Source organism: Mustela lutreola, chromosome 7 (genome assembly GCF_030435805.1).
Source record: "Mustela lutreola isolate mMusLut2 chromosome 7, mMusLut2.pri, whole genome shotgun sequence".
NCBI classification, from domain to species: Eukaryota; Metazoa; Chordata; class Mammalia; order Carnivora; family Mustelidae; genus Mustela; species Mustela lutreola.
This window is the reverse complement of record NC_081296.1, coordinates 77,828,976-77,844,314: the sequence shown is the minus strand read 5'-3', so window position 1 is coordinate 77,844,314 and position 15,339 is coordinate 77,828,976. Positions and strand designations below refer to the sequence as shown.

Here is a 15,339-nt window from a genome sequence, read left to right as displayed (position 1 = left end):
GGGAGTTGACATTTGTAGCAATTACATAGATTATGGAACTGTTGCCATTTGTCAGAAGTCTCATCTTCATGATACCAGAACATTTTCTTGAAAATGAAATGTTACCTTCCTGCATGTTTTGCCCTGTTTGGGTTCTGAATAGTCCTAATCACGGCAGTTGTCAATGTAATTTTACTGTACATTTCAAAACCTCTGGAAAGTTAGTATTTTTCATAATTGAAATTTCATATATTTGATAGAGACAACAAAAATGCAATTTCCAATCTTGTACTTTACAAAAATTTTTTCTGATGTAAAAGTAATACTGTAAGGCTTTGCAAACTACAGAAGAGTACAAAGACAAACATAAGTCACTTTCAGACCTAGCCTAACATTTTCCTGTTTTGATTCTCATATGCAAAATTATTTCTAAAAAAAACACTTTTTCAGATGAAACCAAAGAGCATTGAAAATTTTGGACTTCTATTTGTCTCTGTTTGAAGCTCACAACCTATGTACTGTGTCTATAAACTGAGTAGCTAATAGCTTCACCCCTTGTTAAGACTGCTTTTTTTAATTACAGCAGATCCTTGTCATCTGTTTGTGTTTAAGTGATGACACGACATCACAACATGAAATGTCATCATGTCACATTGTTATAGGACAGCAAAATTACAGCTCCTCAACAATAACACGGTGTCAAAAGTGTCCTCCTGCCATGAGTCAGTGTTTTAGATGTTATAAAAGTTATTTTTAGCACAGCGAGTATCTCAGGAGCTTGGGTTCTGAATTCTACTAAAATGTCTAGTGATTTGGGGGAAATCTAGGGTGAGAGGGGCTTCTTGTTCTTAAACTCCTGGCTCCTTGACGCGCATGGCTGCCCACTCTGCTGTCCCTGCCACATTAGACCCGGCTTCCACCATGTGCTGCAATCCACTCGGGCTCGGTCACAACCCAGAGCCAACATCCCAAGTGGTGGAGGAGGAAACTATAATTATCCTTCTCGTCTGGGGCAGGCCCTGGATGCCATCTCCCCAGTTACCCTTCGCTCTAATAGCGCAGCTCCGATTCCTGGTACCAGACGCGCCACAGCTGGCTCTCGGCGCGGGCAGGGCCCGAGGCACCGTCGCAGCGCCCGGAGCCCCTCCAGCCTGCCGGCCTCTGCCCGGCCCTCGCAGCTGCCATCCCCCCACCCCACCCCCGCGCGCCGGTGCCGCCGCTGGGCACCTGCACCGAAACCCAGGCCCCGGGCTGCTGCCCCGGGGCGTGCGGCGTGTTACCATAACAACCGGGCGCTCACCGCGGAGGCCGCCGGGGAGGAAGTGACGAGCGGTGGGTTGGCTGTTGTTGGGACACGTGACCCGGGCAGTGTTTTGACAGGGCAAACAGCAGAGAAAGAACTGGGCGAGCGAGGGGGCTCGGGAGCTGGGGCGCCAGAGCTAGAGACAGCGGGCGGGCGAGGAGCTGGCAGAGGCGCGGGGCGAGCGGGCCGGCCGGGGCGACGGGCGGGCGAAGCCCGGGGGCCGCGGGGCTCGGGTGCGCGTCGGGCAGGGACGGGCTGAGCGCTGGAAGCGGAGCGAGGCGGCGTCTGAGGCGGGGGTGGATGGCCACAGGGGCGCCGGGGAGCCGCGTCGGGCTTGTGCTCTCGGGCCCCCATGGTCCTCTGACGCATCCCGAGGGGCCGCTGCGCGCCACACTCGGCTTTCGCCGGCCCTGCGCCTCTCGGAGCCTGGGGTCTGAGGTGGGAGTGTGATGTGAGCCGCTGGGCGAGCGGCGGAAAGAAGTGCCAGCAGGAGGAGGGTTTGGGACGGGAGAGGAGAGCGAGTTAGTCAGCAGAGGTCCGCGGAGGGAGCCATGAAAACAACTCTCCGGCGGGGAGTGGGGCCGGCGCTGCGCTCGGTGCGGCGGGACTGAAGGAAATCCGGGGCCGTGTGGGGACGGAAGGGGCCCGCACGGGGCAGGCTGCGCCGAGCAGGGGCGAGCGCCCAGCTGTAAACACCTCTCTTGGGGCCGACCTCAGGCCGGGCCTCTTAGGGCCGGGGGCTTGGCCGGGGCGACCCGGGACAGCCCAGTAGAGTTCGTTTGGGGCTGGGGGCTGGGCGTGAGGAGATGACTCGCGTTTCTTTCTGACCCTTTTATTGTGTAAACTTGGCCGCGGTTGCCACAGGAAGGCTAGCCAGAGGGTAATTACACAGGTGAGGCCCTGCGGGGCGGGCGGAGCTCCGGGGGAGGCGCTAAGGGGGTCTTGAAGACTTTGCTGCGCCCAGGCACCAGGACCGAGGATTTCTTTCCAGCCACTGCGGAGGTGCCACTGTTCCAGCGGCGTTTTTTTTTTCAAAGGGGTTAGTTAGCTTGTGTTGCTTGAACCTTTTTTTTTTTTTTTTTTTTTTTTTTTTTTACCCCTCCCCTTGCCTGTACCTCCAGGTTATAAATAGATCTTTCTTTGGTTCAGAGACGCAGTGTCAAGGAAGGACACTTTGGCCTGGAGAGCACACGGGCGGGGGAGAGGGGTGCTGGGGCCCGAGGAGATGGGGGAGGCGGTGCACAGAGTTTGGCTTTTTTCAGAGCAGCCGATGGTGCTGTCACCGCAGTTAGTGCCAGGAAGAGGCCTGTTAAGAGTAGGTTTCTTGCAAGGTGCGGGTGTCGGAGCAGGACTAGATTAATTTTATTTTGGTCCCTTTTAGCATTTTGAAAACGGGGCAGTAGCCACAGAATCAGCGACAAGCCTGTTGAAGGAACCCACAAGTGTATTTCACGGCACCTTGGGTGGAAATTGGATGTGAAAATGAAGCCAGACCGAGGTAAATGACTTACTTTAGTAGATTTTTTTTTTTTTCTGTGCCCCATTTTATAAGTCTTAACCTATTTTGTGGCAGGATCAATTCTTTATGTATTACATAGGACTACTTGTTTCTGTTACAGGTTCCAGCTGGTGAGATAGAAAAGGGATGTGGAGGGAAAGTTAGGGTCAGGACGGGAAGTTATATTCTTCAAAAGTGTAAAGTAGTAGTTTCAAGAGATACTCTAGTGTAAATCAAAATGAGATTATCAGGAACAGCATGTCTATCTGTTGCCACAGTAGTTGGCATCATTTTACATTTTACATTACTCATTTTTAGTAAAGTCAATCTAACTTGAACTTTAAAGTTTACAAACTTTTTCACCTTGAGAATTTGAATTTGAAAAATTGAGGAAATTTAAGGTTGAGTTGACAGATTTTTATTGTGATTATTGTTTTTATTAGCTGATTTTTGTGCTTTCAGCAAACTCTAAAAGTTTGCAAAGTACTCCATGGCCTTATTTAAATATCTGTGTAAATGGGTCATTTACTTACTAAACCTGTATTTTCTGGATTTATGAGAATAATGTATATTCTGTTTTTCAAGGACTTCAAAGGAATTAAAAACTAATTTATCAATCTTCTTTTGATTAAGGATAGGGACCAAGTTGAGAAGATTATATAGTAGTAGTTAGGAGTGAAGTCTTCAGTTGTATGGGGGTTTGAGTCCAAGTAACATTATTGGAAGAGGATTATTGTATTTGGTAGGGAGCTGGACTAAATGACAAAGAGTTGAGGCTTTACAATTAGAGATGTTAATTTATCTTCCTATGAATTAAATGATCATTTTTTAAAAGATACGTAATAAACTGGTATTTATTTCAAAGTGCATTAAAAGACAGATTTTCTGTTCTAGTTAAAAATATGTCTTTGGTAACAGTGTCTTTTAAAACACTAGAAAGAAGTGGAGAAAGCCATACTTAAGTTAGTGGTTTAAATTAGTTTTAAGTGTTTGGCTCTTTCTTAAAATTGGCTATGTATGCATGAAATACTATCAAGTGTGTTGTTACTAAGGAGGTTGCTTGTGTAGAATGCCAAGGTGAGACTTTTAGATTACATTGGTGACTTTTGGAAAAAAGATCAGTAATTGCATGTCAGAATAAACAAGCAAATAAAACCAAAGTTACTATTGGATTTTTGGTTGTTGTTAAAGTTTGCTTTAAGATTGTAAACAGCTTAAAAAATAATATTTGCACATATCTCTATTTTAGCCCAAACTAGTACCAAACACAATATTATACATACACACACACACATACACAATGGTATATAATATGTATATATGCATATACATATGTATGTATACTATATAGTACACATATGTATATACATGCACACTTGTACATGCTGATTAATAGGAAAAATAAATACATTTATTAAGACTCAAATAAGTGACTTTTTCTCTTTAAAATTATAGCTTTCTTTAGCATTATGGTGTAAAGAATTGTAATTTTAATATTGAGACTGTATTTCATAATAATGCTATGGATCTTTAGGCCCATCAGGTAATATCTTTTAAAGTAATATCTTTTATTTTGCAAAATAGTATAGATAAACAGAGAGAAGCTTTTCATAAAGCATAGTTACCTTCACTATGTGAGTGTGGTCTTGTATTTTCTGTTCTACTTTCTATTTTTAGAATTTGCTTTTACAACTCACTGAGTTGATTTCTTGGTCTGCAGTTGGAAAGGCACAATGATGGGCAATACCTAGCTAGATGACAGTAATACTTATTTTTTCCTACATTGGTGTCTAAGAAGCTATGTGAATTTTTCTATATAATTAAAACTTTATTTTTTAAATGCCAAAAAATGGATTTTCAATTGAAATCATGATATGTTGTCAGACATCTAAAATAGGGCTAGAAATGCCCAATAGATTTAAATTTATGAGGTGTTGTTTTGTTTTGTTTTGTTTTACCTCTAGCTAAAATTACTTCAGTGTGGTTTTTTTGTTTTGTTTTGTTATTTTGTTTTTTGGGGGGTTTTTTTGGTAAGATCTGATTTTTAAATTTTCAGTCTTTGTTGTTAAAATGTTTATTTTTCCCTCCTTTTAATTTCACTGCTTTTAGTCTCTGGGCTAGAGAACTCAGTAACCACACTTAACACTGAGTTCTCTATAAAATAAGAGTAAATAGGAGAACCCTTGAGATTTCTTTCTGAATCTGAGTAAAGTATATGAATTCTGGTGTAGGGAGAGACAGATATTTGCTTAGCGGGATACAGCTGCGCTTTAGAGAGTTTCTAAATAAGTAGTTGGTTGACTAGTTAAAAAAAAGTCGGTTTAAGTGAGGAACCATAAAAATAACAGCTTTAATTATTTCACCCATCTATTTATCTATGCTCAAGCTTCTTTTGGAGGGTAAAAGGGGATCTGTTTCTCAGAGTTAATCTGATCTTTTTTGTAAAAATCACACCAGTAATATACACCTAAGACTTCTAGTCCCCCCCCACCCTCCCCTGAGATTTCTAGTTTTTATTTCTTAAAAATATAGTAAGACTTTGCAGAGCAATCTGAGGACAGTATCTTTTACATTTAAAAACATTTTAAAATTATTTATTAATGTTTCATAGAATCTTCTATGTGTCCTGTGTACACAGAAGTCAACAGGAAATTGTTTTGGAGGAAGAAGGAATATATGTTCATCAGATATGTTCTTTCCAAAGCGTTCACAGTTTTCACAGAAATAATTTTTTGCACTCATTTCATGGGTTTATATAATATTTAAGTAAATTATTATAAATAGGGTGGCATAAACAACTTTTGAGGACAAACACCAGGTTCTAGTTAAGCATACAACTCAATTAGTAGAAATGGAAATGTGCGGACAACTGGAAAGCACCCTATCCCCTATTGTCTTCCAGTTTGCTTTATGGAGGCTATGGAAAGCATTGGTGGATCATGCTAATTGATTAAGCAAAAATCACTTAGGAGAGCGCCTACTGTACTTTCAGATAACTAAGATGTTACTGTAGGATAATAGCTACATTTTTCAGTAGTTAATGGTATTTTACCATAGTCTGAGGTTAAAAAAAAAAATTCTGGGGGGGAGGGGCAGAGAGAGAGAGAGCGAGAGAGAATATTAAACAGGTTCCATGTACAGTACCAAGCCCCACTTTGGGGCTGGATCTCACAACCCTGAGATCATGACGAGAGCTAAAATAAAGAGTTGGATATTTAACTGATTGAGCCACCCAGGCTTCCCTAAAAAAGTTTTTTTTTTAAATTTCTAAGTAGTTACATAACATTACTTGGGCAATACAGCCAAAGATGAGTCTTTGATGTTATCATTAGCACATCAGACTGTGTTTGTATCCTTGTTCCATTACCTGTTAGCGAGGTAATCTTCATCTAATTACTTAATCTTTGAGATCCTTGGGTTCTGTGTATAATGGGAATAAATCTAACTTATGCTTTATGCTTTGGTTAGAAACAGTTTTTCACCAGACAGTTCTAAGAATGTTGTGTGAGTATATCAACAATTACAAAAGACTAAGGCCTGTAAAATCTAATAAATCATCAATAAATTAATAATTTAAACGTACTGTTTCAATTCAAATGTGAATGCATATTATAGGCCATTTATCATTCTTAAACACTATTAGTGTAAAACGTGTTCCACAAACTAAATACCGAACAATTAGCTGTTTTTTGAAGTTAAAACTGAGAGGAATACTGTGTCTCTTCCCCCTTCCCTACCAAATTCATGTGTTGAAATCCTAACTCCACAAAGTGATGGTTGTAGGAGGTGGAGTCTTTGAGAAGTGATTGGGTCATGAGGATGGAGACCTCATGGGTGGCATTAGTGCCCTTATAAAAGTGGTTCAAGAAAGCCCTTCCATCATCTGATGTTATGGTGAAAAGACGTCATCTTTGAGCTCTCATCAGAATCTGAATCGGCTGGTGCTTGATTGTGGATTTCCCAACCTCTGGAACTGTGAGAAATAAGTTTCTGTTGTTTATAAGCCACTTAGTTTATGGTATTTTGTTAAAGCAGCCTAATGAACTATGACTTCCCCCTCTTCCTGTCTATTATAATACAAGTTTAGTTAGGCTTTAGCCTTAGTAATACAGCAGCTTCAGAAGTTACCTAGGGTGTACTGCAACCCTGTTAGCCTCAAGCAATTCTTTCCTAGGCAACTGAAATAGGAGGAAAGAACTGGTAAGACCTAAGAACAAAATAGCAAGGGAATTTGTTGCCTTGCTTATTTACTTAAGATAGATCATTGTTATCCAGTGTAAATCAAACAATAGAAATGACAGATGTCTGAGGAAAAGAAATGTTGACACAATTAAGTAGAACAGCTTTACATTAAATTCCCAGGTAGAGGTGGCGTTGGTAATAATAACAGCTAACTCTTGTGCATACTATGTGCCAGGCTCTGTTCGAAGTAGTTTACATGTGCAATTCATGTAGTCTTCGCAGTTGCTCAAGGAAGTAGATGCTTTTGTCATCTCCATTTTATAGATGAATGAAACTGAGTCACAGAGATTTGGCAAGTTACCCAAGGTCACATAGCTAACAAGAGGGTTCACCCATATTTGAAGCAGGCTCAGTATATATTCTTAACACGCTGATGGGTAGCAATGAGTTGTGTAAAAATATGAGATACTGGGACCAAACTGGCTTGCGGAAAACACAAAATAGATCTGCAACCTTGAAAACTTCTCTGCCTCACCTTTTTTATCTTTATTTTTTTTTTTTTTTAAAGATTTTATTTATTTACTTGACAGAGAAATCACAAGTAGATGGAGAGGCAGGCAGAGAGAGAGGGAAGCAGGCTCCCTGCTGAGCAGAGAGCCGGATGCGGGCCTCGATCCCAGGACCCTGAGATCATGACCTGAGCCGAAGGCAGCGGCTTAACCCACTGAGCCACCCAGGCGCCCCTTTTTTATCTTTATAGTGGGGGAAGTAATAGTACCTTGCTTTGGGTTATTTTCAGGATTAAATAAATATATTTAAGGGGCACCTGGGTGGCTCAGTGGGTTAAAGTCTCTGCCTTCAGCTCAGGTCATGATCCCAGGGTCCTGGGATCAAGCCCCGCATCGGGCTCTCTGCTCAGCAGGAAGCCTGCTTCCTCCTCTCGATCTGCCTGCTTCTCTGCCTACTTGTGATCTCTGTCTGTCAAATAAATAAAATCTTAAAAAATAAATAAATAAATAAATTTAAGGTGCTGAGAACTATGGTGGCACGTAGTAAGCATTAAGATATGAACTGCTTTTGTTATTATGAGACATACTCTAAGAAGTCATTTATTTAGAGAAAGATGGGGAGGACAAAAAGGGGCTAATTCAACTGTACATATTTTATATACACACTGTGATCTCAAGTCAGAAGTTACTGTTATTGACACTGATTGATCCTGACACATGAGTAGCTGTGAAATAATTGCTGACTTGGTATAACTTCTGAAATTAGACACTAACGGGTTTGACATAGACATTCCCTTTATGTTTTTGCTAATAAGAAGGAAATGATTCAGTGGATGGAACACTGTCATTTCTTTGAAGCATGAGAAAAAAAATAATTGGAAGGCAGACTTAAGAGGCTAACGTGTATATAGGGAGCATGATTTAAAAGGTGATTTCCGGGGCACCTGGGTGGCTCAGTGGGTTAAAGTCTCTGCCTTCAGCTCAGGTCATGATCCCAGGGTCCTGGGATCGAGTCCCACATGAGGCTCTCTGCTCAGCAGGGAGCCTGCTTCTTCCTCTCTCTCTTTCAGCCTGCCTCTCTGCCTACTTGTGATCTCTGTCTGTCAAATAAATAAAATCTTTAAAAATAAATAAATAAAAGGTGATTTCCTTTTCAAAAAGTGAAAAACCTGTGGAACCTGAGCATTCTACATTGTGAGCAAGTATAGAAAAAAATGAAGAAAATTTTATTTACTTTTTTGTCTTCTCAGCTTTGTATCTTGTGATGGGAATGTTTTCCTCCAATTTGAGGCTGAGGATATTAAAAAAAACGCTATCAAACTTAGTAATATCAAACTTAATATTGATTTTTTTTTTTTTGTAGTGAAAAAGCAGAATTGCAGACTCTGGAAACAGTACTTCTTTTTCAGAATGTAAACCAAAGTCAGTTGGTCAATAGTTAATTCTGGCTTTGCTCAAATGGATGAAAAATCAGACTTTGTATTAAACTGAAACAGGATAGATGGGGTAATAATGCCAGTACCAAATCAAAATATTAGACAATAATCGATGTGTAATACTAATGAAACTTAACAATAATCTGAGTTTAGTTTTTTCATAGTTTCCTTTTTATATGAAAGATACTCATCCAGTAATAAGAACTTTTGTTTTTTTTTCTCCTTGTTCACCATGCCCAGCCCCATTGGCTACCTTATAGGTTTTTGATTATCATTCAGGGCCACATATGGACTATATTCCCTCTATATTCTCTCCAAGCATCAGATGGATGGCTCCTTTTGATCTTGTCTTAAATGTCATTTTTCATAGAGGCTTTCTCTGACTACCCTGTCTAAAGTGTGCAATTAATGTTAGCTATTGTTATATTTATTAAATTAGATGTCCTTTGTTGTTCTGTCTCAGCAGTCTTTTTTTTTTTTTTAAGGTTTTATTCATTTATTCGGTAGAGACACAGCAAGAGAGGAACACAAGCAGGGCGAGGGGAGAGGGAGAAGCAGGCTTCCAGCCGAGCAGGGAGCCTGATGTGGGACTCAATCCCAGAACCCTGGGATCATGAAATGAGCCGAAGGCAGATGCTTAACAAATGAGCCACCCAGGTGCCCCTGTCTCAGCAGTCTTATTATTTCCTTCATAGAATTGAATACATTTTGTAATGTTTATTGTTTGTCTCCGCAACTAGATTTTAAGTTCCCTGAGGCCAATAATCTTGCCTTTTGTTCAGCTATATTCCCATCACCTAGCAGATACCCTTATATATGGTAGATTCAGTGTAGGTGCATGGGAGGTACTTAACATAAATTTGTTGAATGAATGATTAGTGTTTCTCTATCTGTGGAGCAAATAGGAGTAGAAGCAGAGGTCAGCAATCACTGATGGTTGTACTCACACCTGCTTAAATTCTGCCAGTTCAGGGATTTGTTTGAATTATTACTTTTAGGCTAGTATCACAAGTTTATGCACAATTAAAAAATAGATTTTAAATACATTTGCTCATAAACTTAAAGGAAGGTTATATTTTAAAATTGATTAAATCTCATTGAACTAAAATACCATGTTGTAAAATAACAAAGAAGTAGGTGAAAGCTTTTTGGTATAGGTGGTCCCTGTTTGTATACATTGGATTAACAAATGGTCCACCCACAAACGTTTGCTGCAAGCTCTCTGCCATCTACCCAGCATGCAGAATTTGTTCCTGTTGGCTATTTCTCTAGGGAGAGAGGTTAAATTGGTTGAAGAACTTCAGGTTTATGAGTACAAGAGGTAGGGTAGGTTAATAGGAAAAAGACTCAAAGGATTTAGAGTTTAAATTCAGGACCCATTCTATCACTTAGTTCCATGACTTGGGTCCAGCCCCAGACCTGTTTTCTGTAGAATGTACTGGGCCCAAAGTGTTGCTTCTGAGTTTCAGGTGAGGTGTGTCAAAGAACTTTATAAGCCATGAAGTGCTGTGTATGTTGACTAGTTTACCCAGTGGGATAATCATCTGTGTAGATGAGCAAAGGGCCAGGTGCTCCTAAGTGCAACTAACTGCATCTTACTTGGGGACACTCAGCCTAAACATTTGTTCACATTGTGCCTGATTTTTACTATTTTTTTAAAAGATTTTATTTATTTGTGAGAGAGAGAGAGCGTGCACAGGCAGACAGAGTGGCAGAGGGAGAAGCAGGCTCCCTGCGGAGCAAGGAGCCCGATGTGGGACTCGATCCCAGGACACCGGGATCATGACCTGAGTCGAAGGCAGCCGCTTAACCAACTGAGCCACCCAGGTGTCCCTGATTTTTACTATTTTAAAATGTACCATCTCCTTACTCCTTGGAATACACCAACTCTTTCTAGGTGATAATACACCGTAGTGAACATTTAGAACAAGCATTAGGGTAAAGAGATTGAAGCAGAGGTGGACACTGGAGGGATGTTGAAAATATTAAAGTGGTGAGATGGTGCCCCAAGTTGCTGTTTTCTTCATTTTAGACCATTACCTAGGATTGACTTAGTGTTTGGAGTATGGCCCTTCTACTTCGAATTCAGACTTCTTTCATGTTGCTGCAAATAATGGTCCTTGTAGGTTAAAAAACTTTGGTAGCCTAGCCTGGGAATCTAGTCATAATTCACACTATTAATAAGTAATATTTACTCCAAGTATGACCACTATTTGGACTTAAACTTAAATCCCTTTGAGGGGCACTTGGGTGACTCAGTCAGGCATCCAAGTCTTGATTTTGGCCCAGGTCATGATCTCAGGGTCCTGGTGTTGAGCCCCACTTTGGGCTCCGTGCTTAGTCGGAGTCTGCTTATCTTCCTCTCCTTCTACTTCTTGCCCCACTTATGTGCTCTCTCTCTCTCTAAAATAAATATAAATCTTAAAAAAAAACACAAGACTTATCCCTTTGGGAGCACAACTGATTTATCATTGGGGATTCACATTCTAAATTAATATGAAGTTCCCATTTTTTAATTTTCCTACTTACCAAACTTACATATTCTTGAATGGAATTAAAATTTGTTATCAGGGGACGCCTGGGTGGCTCAATTGGTTAAGCAGCTGCCTTTGGCTCAGGTCATGATCCCAGGGTCCTAGGATCGAGTCCCACATATCGGGCTCCTTGCTCGGCAGGGAGCCTGCTTCTCCTTCTGCCTCTGCCTGCCTCTCTGTCTGCCTGTGCTCGCTTGCTCTCTCTCCCTCTGTCTCTGACAAATAAATAAAATCTTTAAAAAAAAAAAAATTTGTTATCAGTATCTGAAATCAGGCCATTTATAAAACTTATCCTCTCATCTACAAAATTAGAAATTTTCTTTTGTAAAGTGGTATCATATTTCTCTTCTTTCTTTCCTTTTTTTTTGAGAGAGAGTGTAAAAGCATGAGCAGGGGGTGAGGGCACAGGGAGAGAGATTATGACCTGAGCCAGAATTAAGAGTCAGACACTTATCAACTGAGCTACCCAGGTGCCCCTCTAGTGTGTTACTTCTATCTAGATTTATAATAGTAAAAATATGTAATTTTATCACATAATATTGGCAAATTGCTTTTTCCCCCCAAATTTTTATGTAAATTCCAGTTAGTTAACATAGAGTATAATAATTGGTTTCAGGAATAGAATTTAGTGATTTATCACTTACAATATAACACCCAGTGCCCATTATGACAGGTGCCCTCCGTAAGAGATGGTGTTCTTAAAAATAACTTTAGGTTAAAACTCCATATCATATTTTGTGTACTTAATGAAAGGATATTGATGCACAAAGTTCTGATTTGATCATTTTACAAAAGAATTAGCTATAGGAGAACTTCCTTAAACTTCTTACATTGCTTGCTCTATAATTTAGTTTATATCTAATTTTTTAAAAATTTAACCCACAGAAAAGTTGAATCACACAATTAAATACCTTTTCATTGGCTAATTGTGAACATCTTACTACTTTTGTTTTATCTCACAATAGATAGGTGGGTAAATTAGGTAGACAAAGGAGAGGGTTTCATTTTTATTTTCGTTTATACAACTTGAGAGTAAGTTGTAGACATGACACTTCAACCCTGAGTACTTCAACATGGAACTGACTGGTATCAGGATGAGAAAGCTGATTGTGCACATTTCTTCCCATTTCTGTATCAAATTAGTTGCTTTTAATACTCAATAGTGGTGATTTACAACATGGAAATTGGTAATGCTGTAAACCAGGTTTTTTTCCCCTCTCCAGACCAGCTGTTGACATTTACCATCACACCACTGCATGTACCTCCTAAAAGTAAGAACATTCTCCTACATACCTGCAATACATTTGTCATACTCCAGGAATCAAACAGTGGCACAATGCTAATATCTGATATACAGTTTGTATTCATAATTCCCAAGTTGTCCCAATATTGTCTTTAGGCATGTTGCCTTTAAGGAAGTAAATTGTTTTCTGTTACAGAAAAGGAGTTAGACCCTGATATTGAACAACATTTAGGAAGGTTTTGGACTATACTTTAAGAATATGTAAAGGTAGGGGCGCCCGGATGGCTCAGTGCTTCAGCTCGGGCCCTGGTCCCAGGGTTCTGGGATCAAGCCCCGCGTTGGGTGCTCTGCTCAGCAGGGAGCCTGCTTTCCCCCTCTCTCTCCCTGCCTGCCTCTCTGTCTACTTGTGATCTCTGTCAAATAAATAAATAAAATCTTAAAAAAAAAAAAAAAAAGAATACATTAAAGGTAGAAGTGAGTAAAAGTATTGGTGTTTAGGGGAAAAAATTAGGTCACATATATAGGACAATTAAGATATTTGCAGGTTTTTCCTTATTTTATTTACCTTTAAAAGAAGCATTCTTGGGCGCCTGGGTGGCTCAGTGGGTTAAGCCGCTGCCTTCGGCTCAGGTCATGATCTCAGGGTCCTGGGATCGAGTCCCGCATCGGGCTCTCTGCTCAGCAGGGAGCCTGCTTCCTCCCCTCTCTCTCTCTCTGCCTGCCTCTCTGCCTACTTGTGATCTCTCTCTGTCAAATAAATAAATAAAATAAAATAAAATAAAAAAAAAAGAAGCATTCTTTGCACTAAATAGATTTAAGAGAATAATGAGTGTTTATGAAATTCCAGGATTTTTTTTTTGATTGAAAAGAATTTTATTTGAATTGAGAAAAATTATGTTTTTCATTCTAAAGCCTCAGGTTACCTCTCTGACCTCATTTTTTTAGTATTCTAAGATCTCTTCACTCTTGGCACATTGATCATCTTCTTCAGTCACCACAAGCAAATCGACATCATGGGGCCTTAACATTTGCTGTCTGCTTCTGGAGTACATGTCTCATGACCCTGTCCTTCATTTGACTTTGTGCTTAGCTGACACCTCCTCAAAGAAGCCTTCCTGACCATCCTATGAAAAGTACAGCTCTTTTATTTTCTCTTTACATTGCATTACTTTTCTTCGTAGTCCTTATCACTGCTTGACCTGATGTTCTATATTTATTTATTTACTTTTTTTGTTTTTCTCCCCAATAGGAATGTAAGCTTCATAAGGGCAGGGACTTAGTGATATTTGTTCACTGCTGTGTTTCCCGATGTGTGGACTGATGCCTGACATTTAGTAGCTGCTCAATAAATATTTATTATTAAATGAATGTTTGCATTAATTTTAGTATCTTTGTAATATACCATAGAATTCATTATTACTTGAAAATTTTATGCATTTTTTCCTGTGATTTGTTAGTTTTATAACCCTAAGAATTAACTCTCCTTTATCAGTTTTTGTTCCTAAATTTTTTTAAAAGGCTTTATTTATTTGAGAGAGAGACAGAGAGTGACAGAGATAACAAGAAAGAGCACAAGTGGGGAGGAGAGGGAGAAGCAGGCTCCTGCTGAGAAGGGAGCCCAGCACGGGGCCCAATCCCAGGACCCTGGGATCATGACCCAAGCCAAAGGCAGACACCCAACCTACTGAGCCACCCAGGTGCCCCTCAGTTTTTGTTTCTCAATGGAAATATTTATGCCCACTTCTCAAAGTTATTAGAGGATCAAATGAAATAACTACACAAATAAAATATAAGAATTTGATAACTAAATAAATGGTGAAAATGTCTACCATGAGAGTTTGTTAGGAAATAATTTCAGCTGGGGTGATTAATTTCATTGCACAGACTCTGTCTGAGACACAGTATTGAGACTTAAATGATGGGTATGTTTGGGATAGGTAGAAGTTTACAGAGGTTGAGACAGGGAGGACTGGAAGAGATAACAATCTGATAACAATCTGAGCAATTAAGATGTTCAAGGGGTACCAGGTAGACTAACATGAATTGTGGAAGTTACTTAGGAACGAGGAAAATTAGGGTTTTGAATGTCACATAAGAGATTTGAGTTTCATTCACTTGATAGTGAGGCACCAGTAAGTAGTTTGGTCTGATTAAAGAGAACTTTTTGGAAGAACAATTTGGCATTTTATATATATATATATATATATATATATATATATATTTATATATATATATATTTTAAGTTTTATTTATTTAATCTCTACACCCCATGTGGGGCTTGAACTCACAACCCTGATATCAAGAGTCACATGCTTCTCTGAGCCAGCCAGGTGCCCTTGACAGTAGGTTTCTATTATTTAATTTCATTGTAAACCAGCAAAGAATTATTATTGAATATATGGCAGTTTTTAAATCAGTTTTTAGCTCTCAAAATTACATTATGACCTGGTGTTATAAAAATTACCAGACACTCATCTCTAATGTTGGCTAATCTTTTTTCTTGTCCATTTTTCCCCCTTTGCCACCATTCATTATAATATATGAGGGATTATTGTTCCCTTCTATGAAAATTCTTGGCGATGTTAACATGTATACAATACTGACAATGCCATAGCTATTGCTTTATGATACTCTTTTGTCAGAATAGTTAAACTG

At 39.8% G+C, this 15,339-nt stretch overlaps 1 protein-coding gene across 6 annotated transcripts in view; it reads left to right on the top strand.

Annotated features, from left to right (window-relative positions):
• Nucleotides 1-1,407: 1,407 nt before the first annotated feature.
• The window catches only part of ATOSA (atos homolog A), a 99,107-nt gene continuing 85,175 nt past the window's right edge, over nucleotides 1,408-15,339 (top strand). For 4 of the 6 annotated variants that reach the window (XR_009355579.1, XM_059181588.1, XM_059181589.1 and 1 more), the window contains exons 1-2: nucleotides 2,185-2,321; nucleotides 2,664-2,780. Coding sequence is in view for 4 of the 6 variants with exons in the window: in XM_059181588.1 (XP_059037571.1) it covers nucleotides 2,765-2,780 (16 nt within the window). In the remaining 2 variants the exon portion in view is untranslated. Of the gene's footprint in view, nucleotides 1,516-2,184; nucleotides 2,322-2,373; nucleotides 2,781-15,339 lie in introns of those variants that run through there. The other 2 variants (XM_059181587.1, XM_059181590.1) reach the window with 2 other exon arrangements.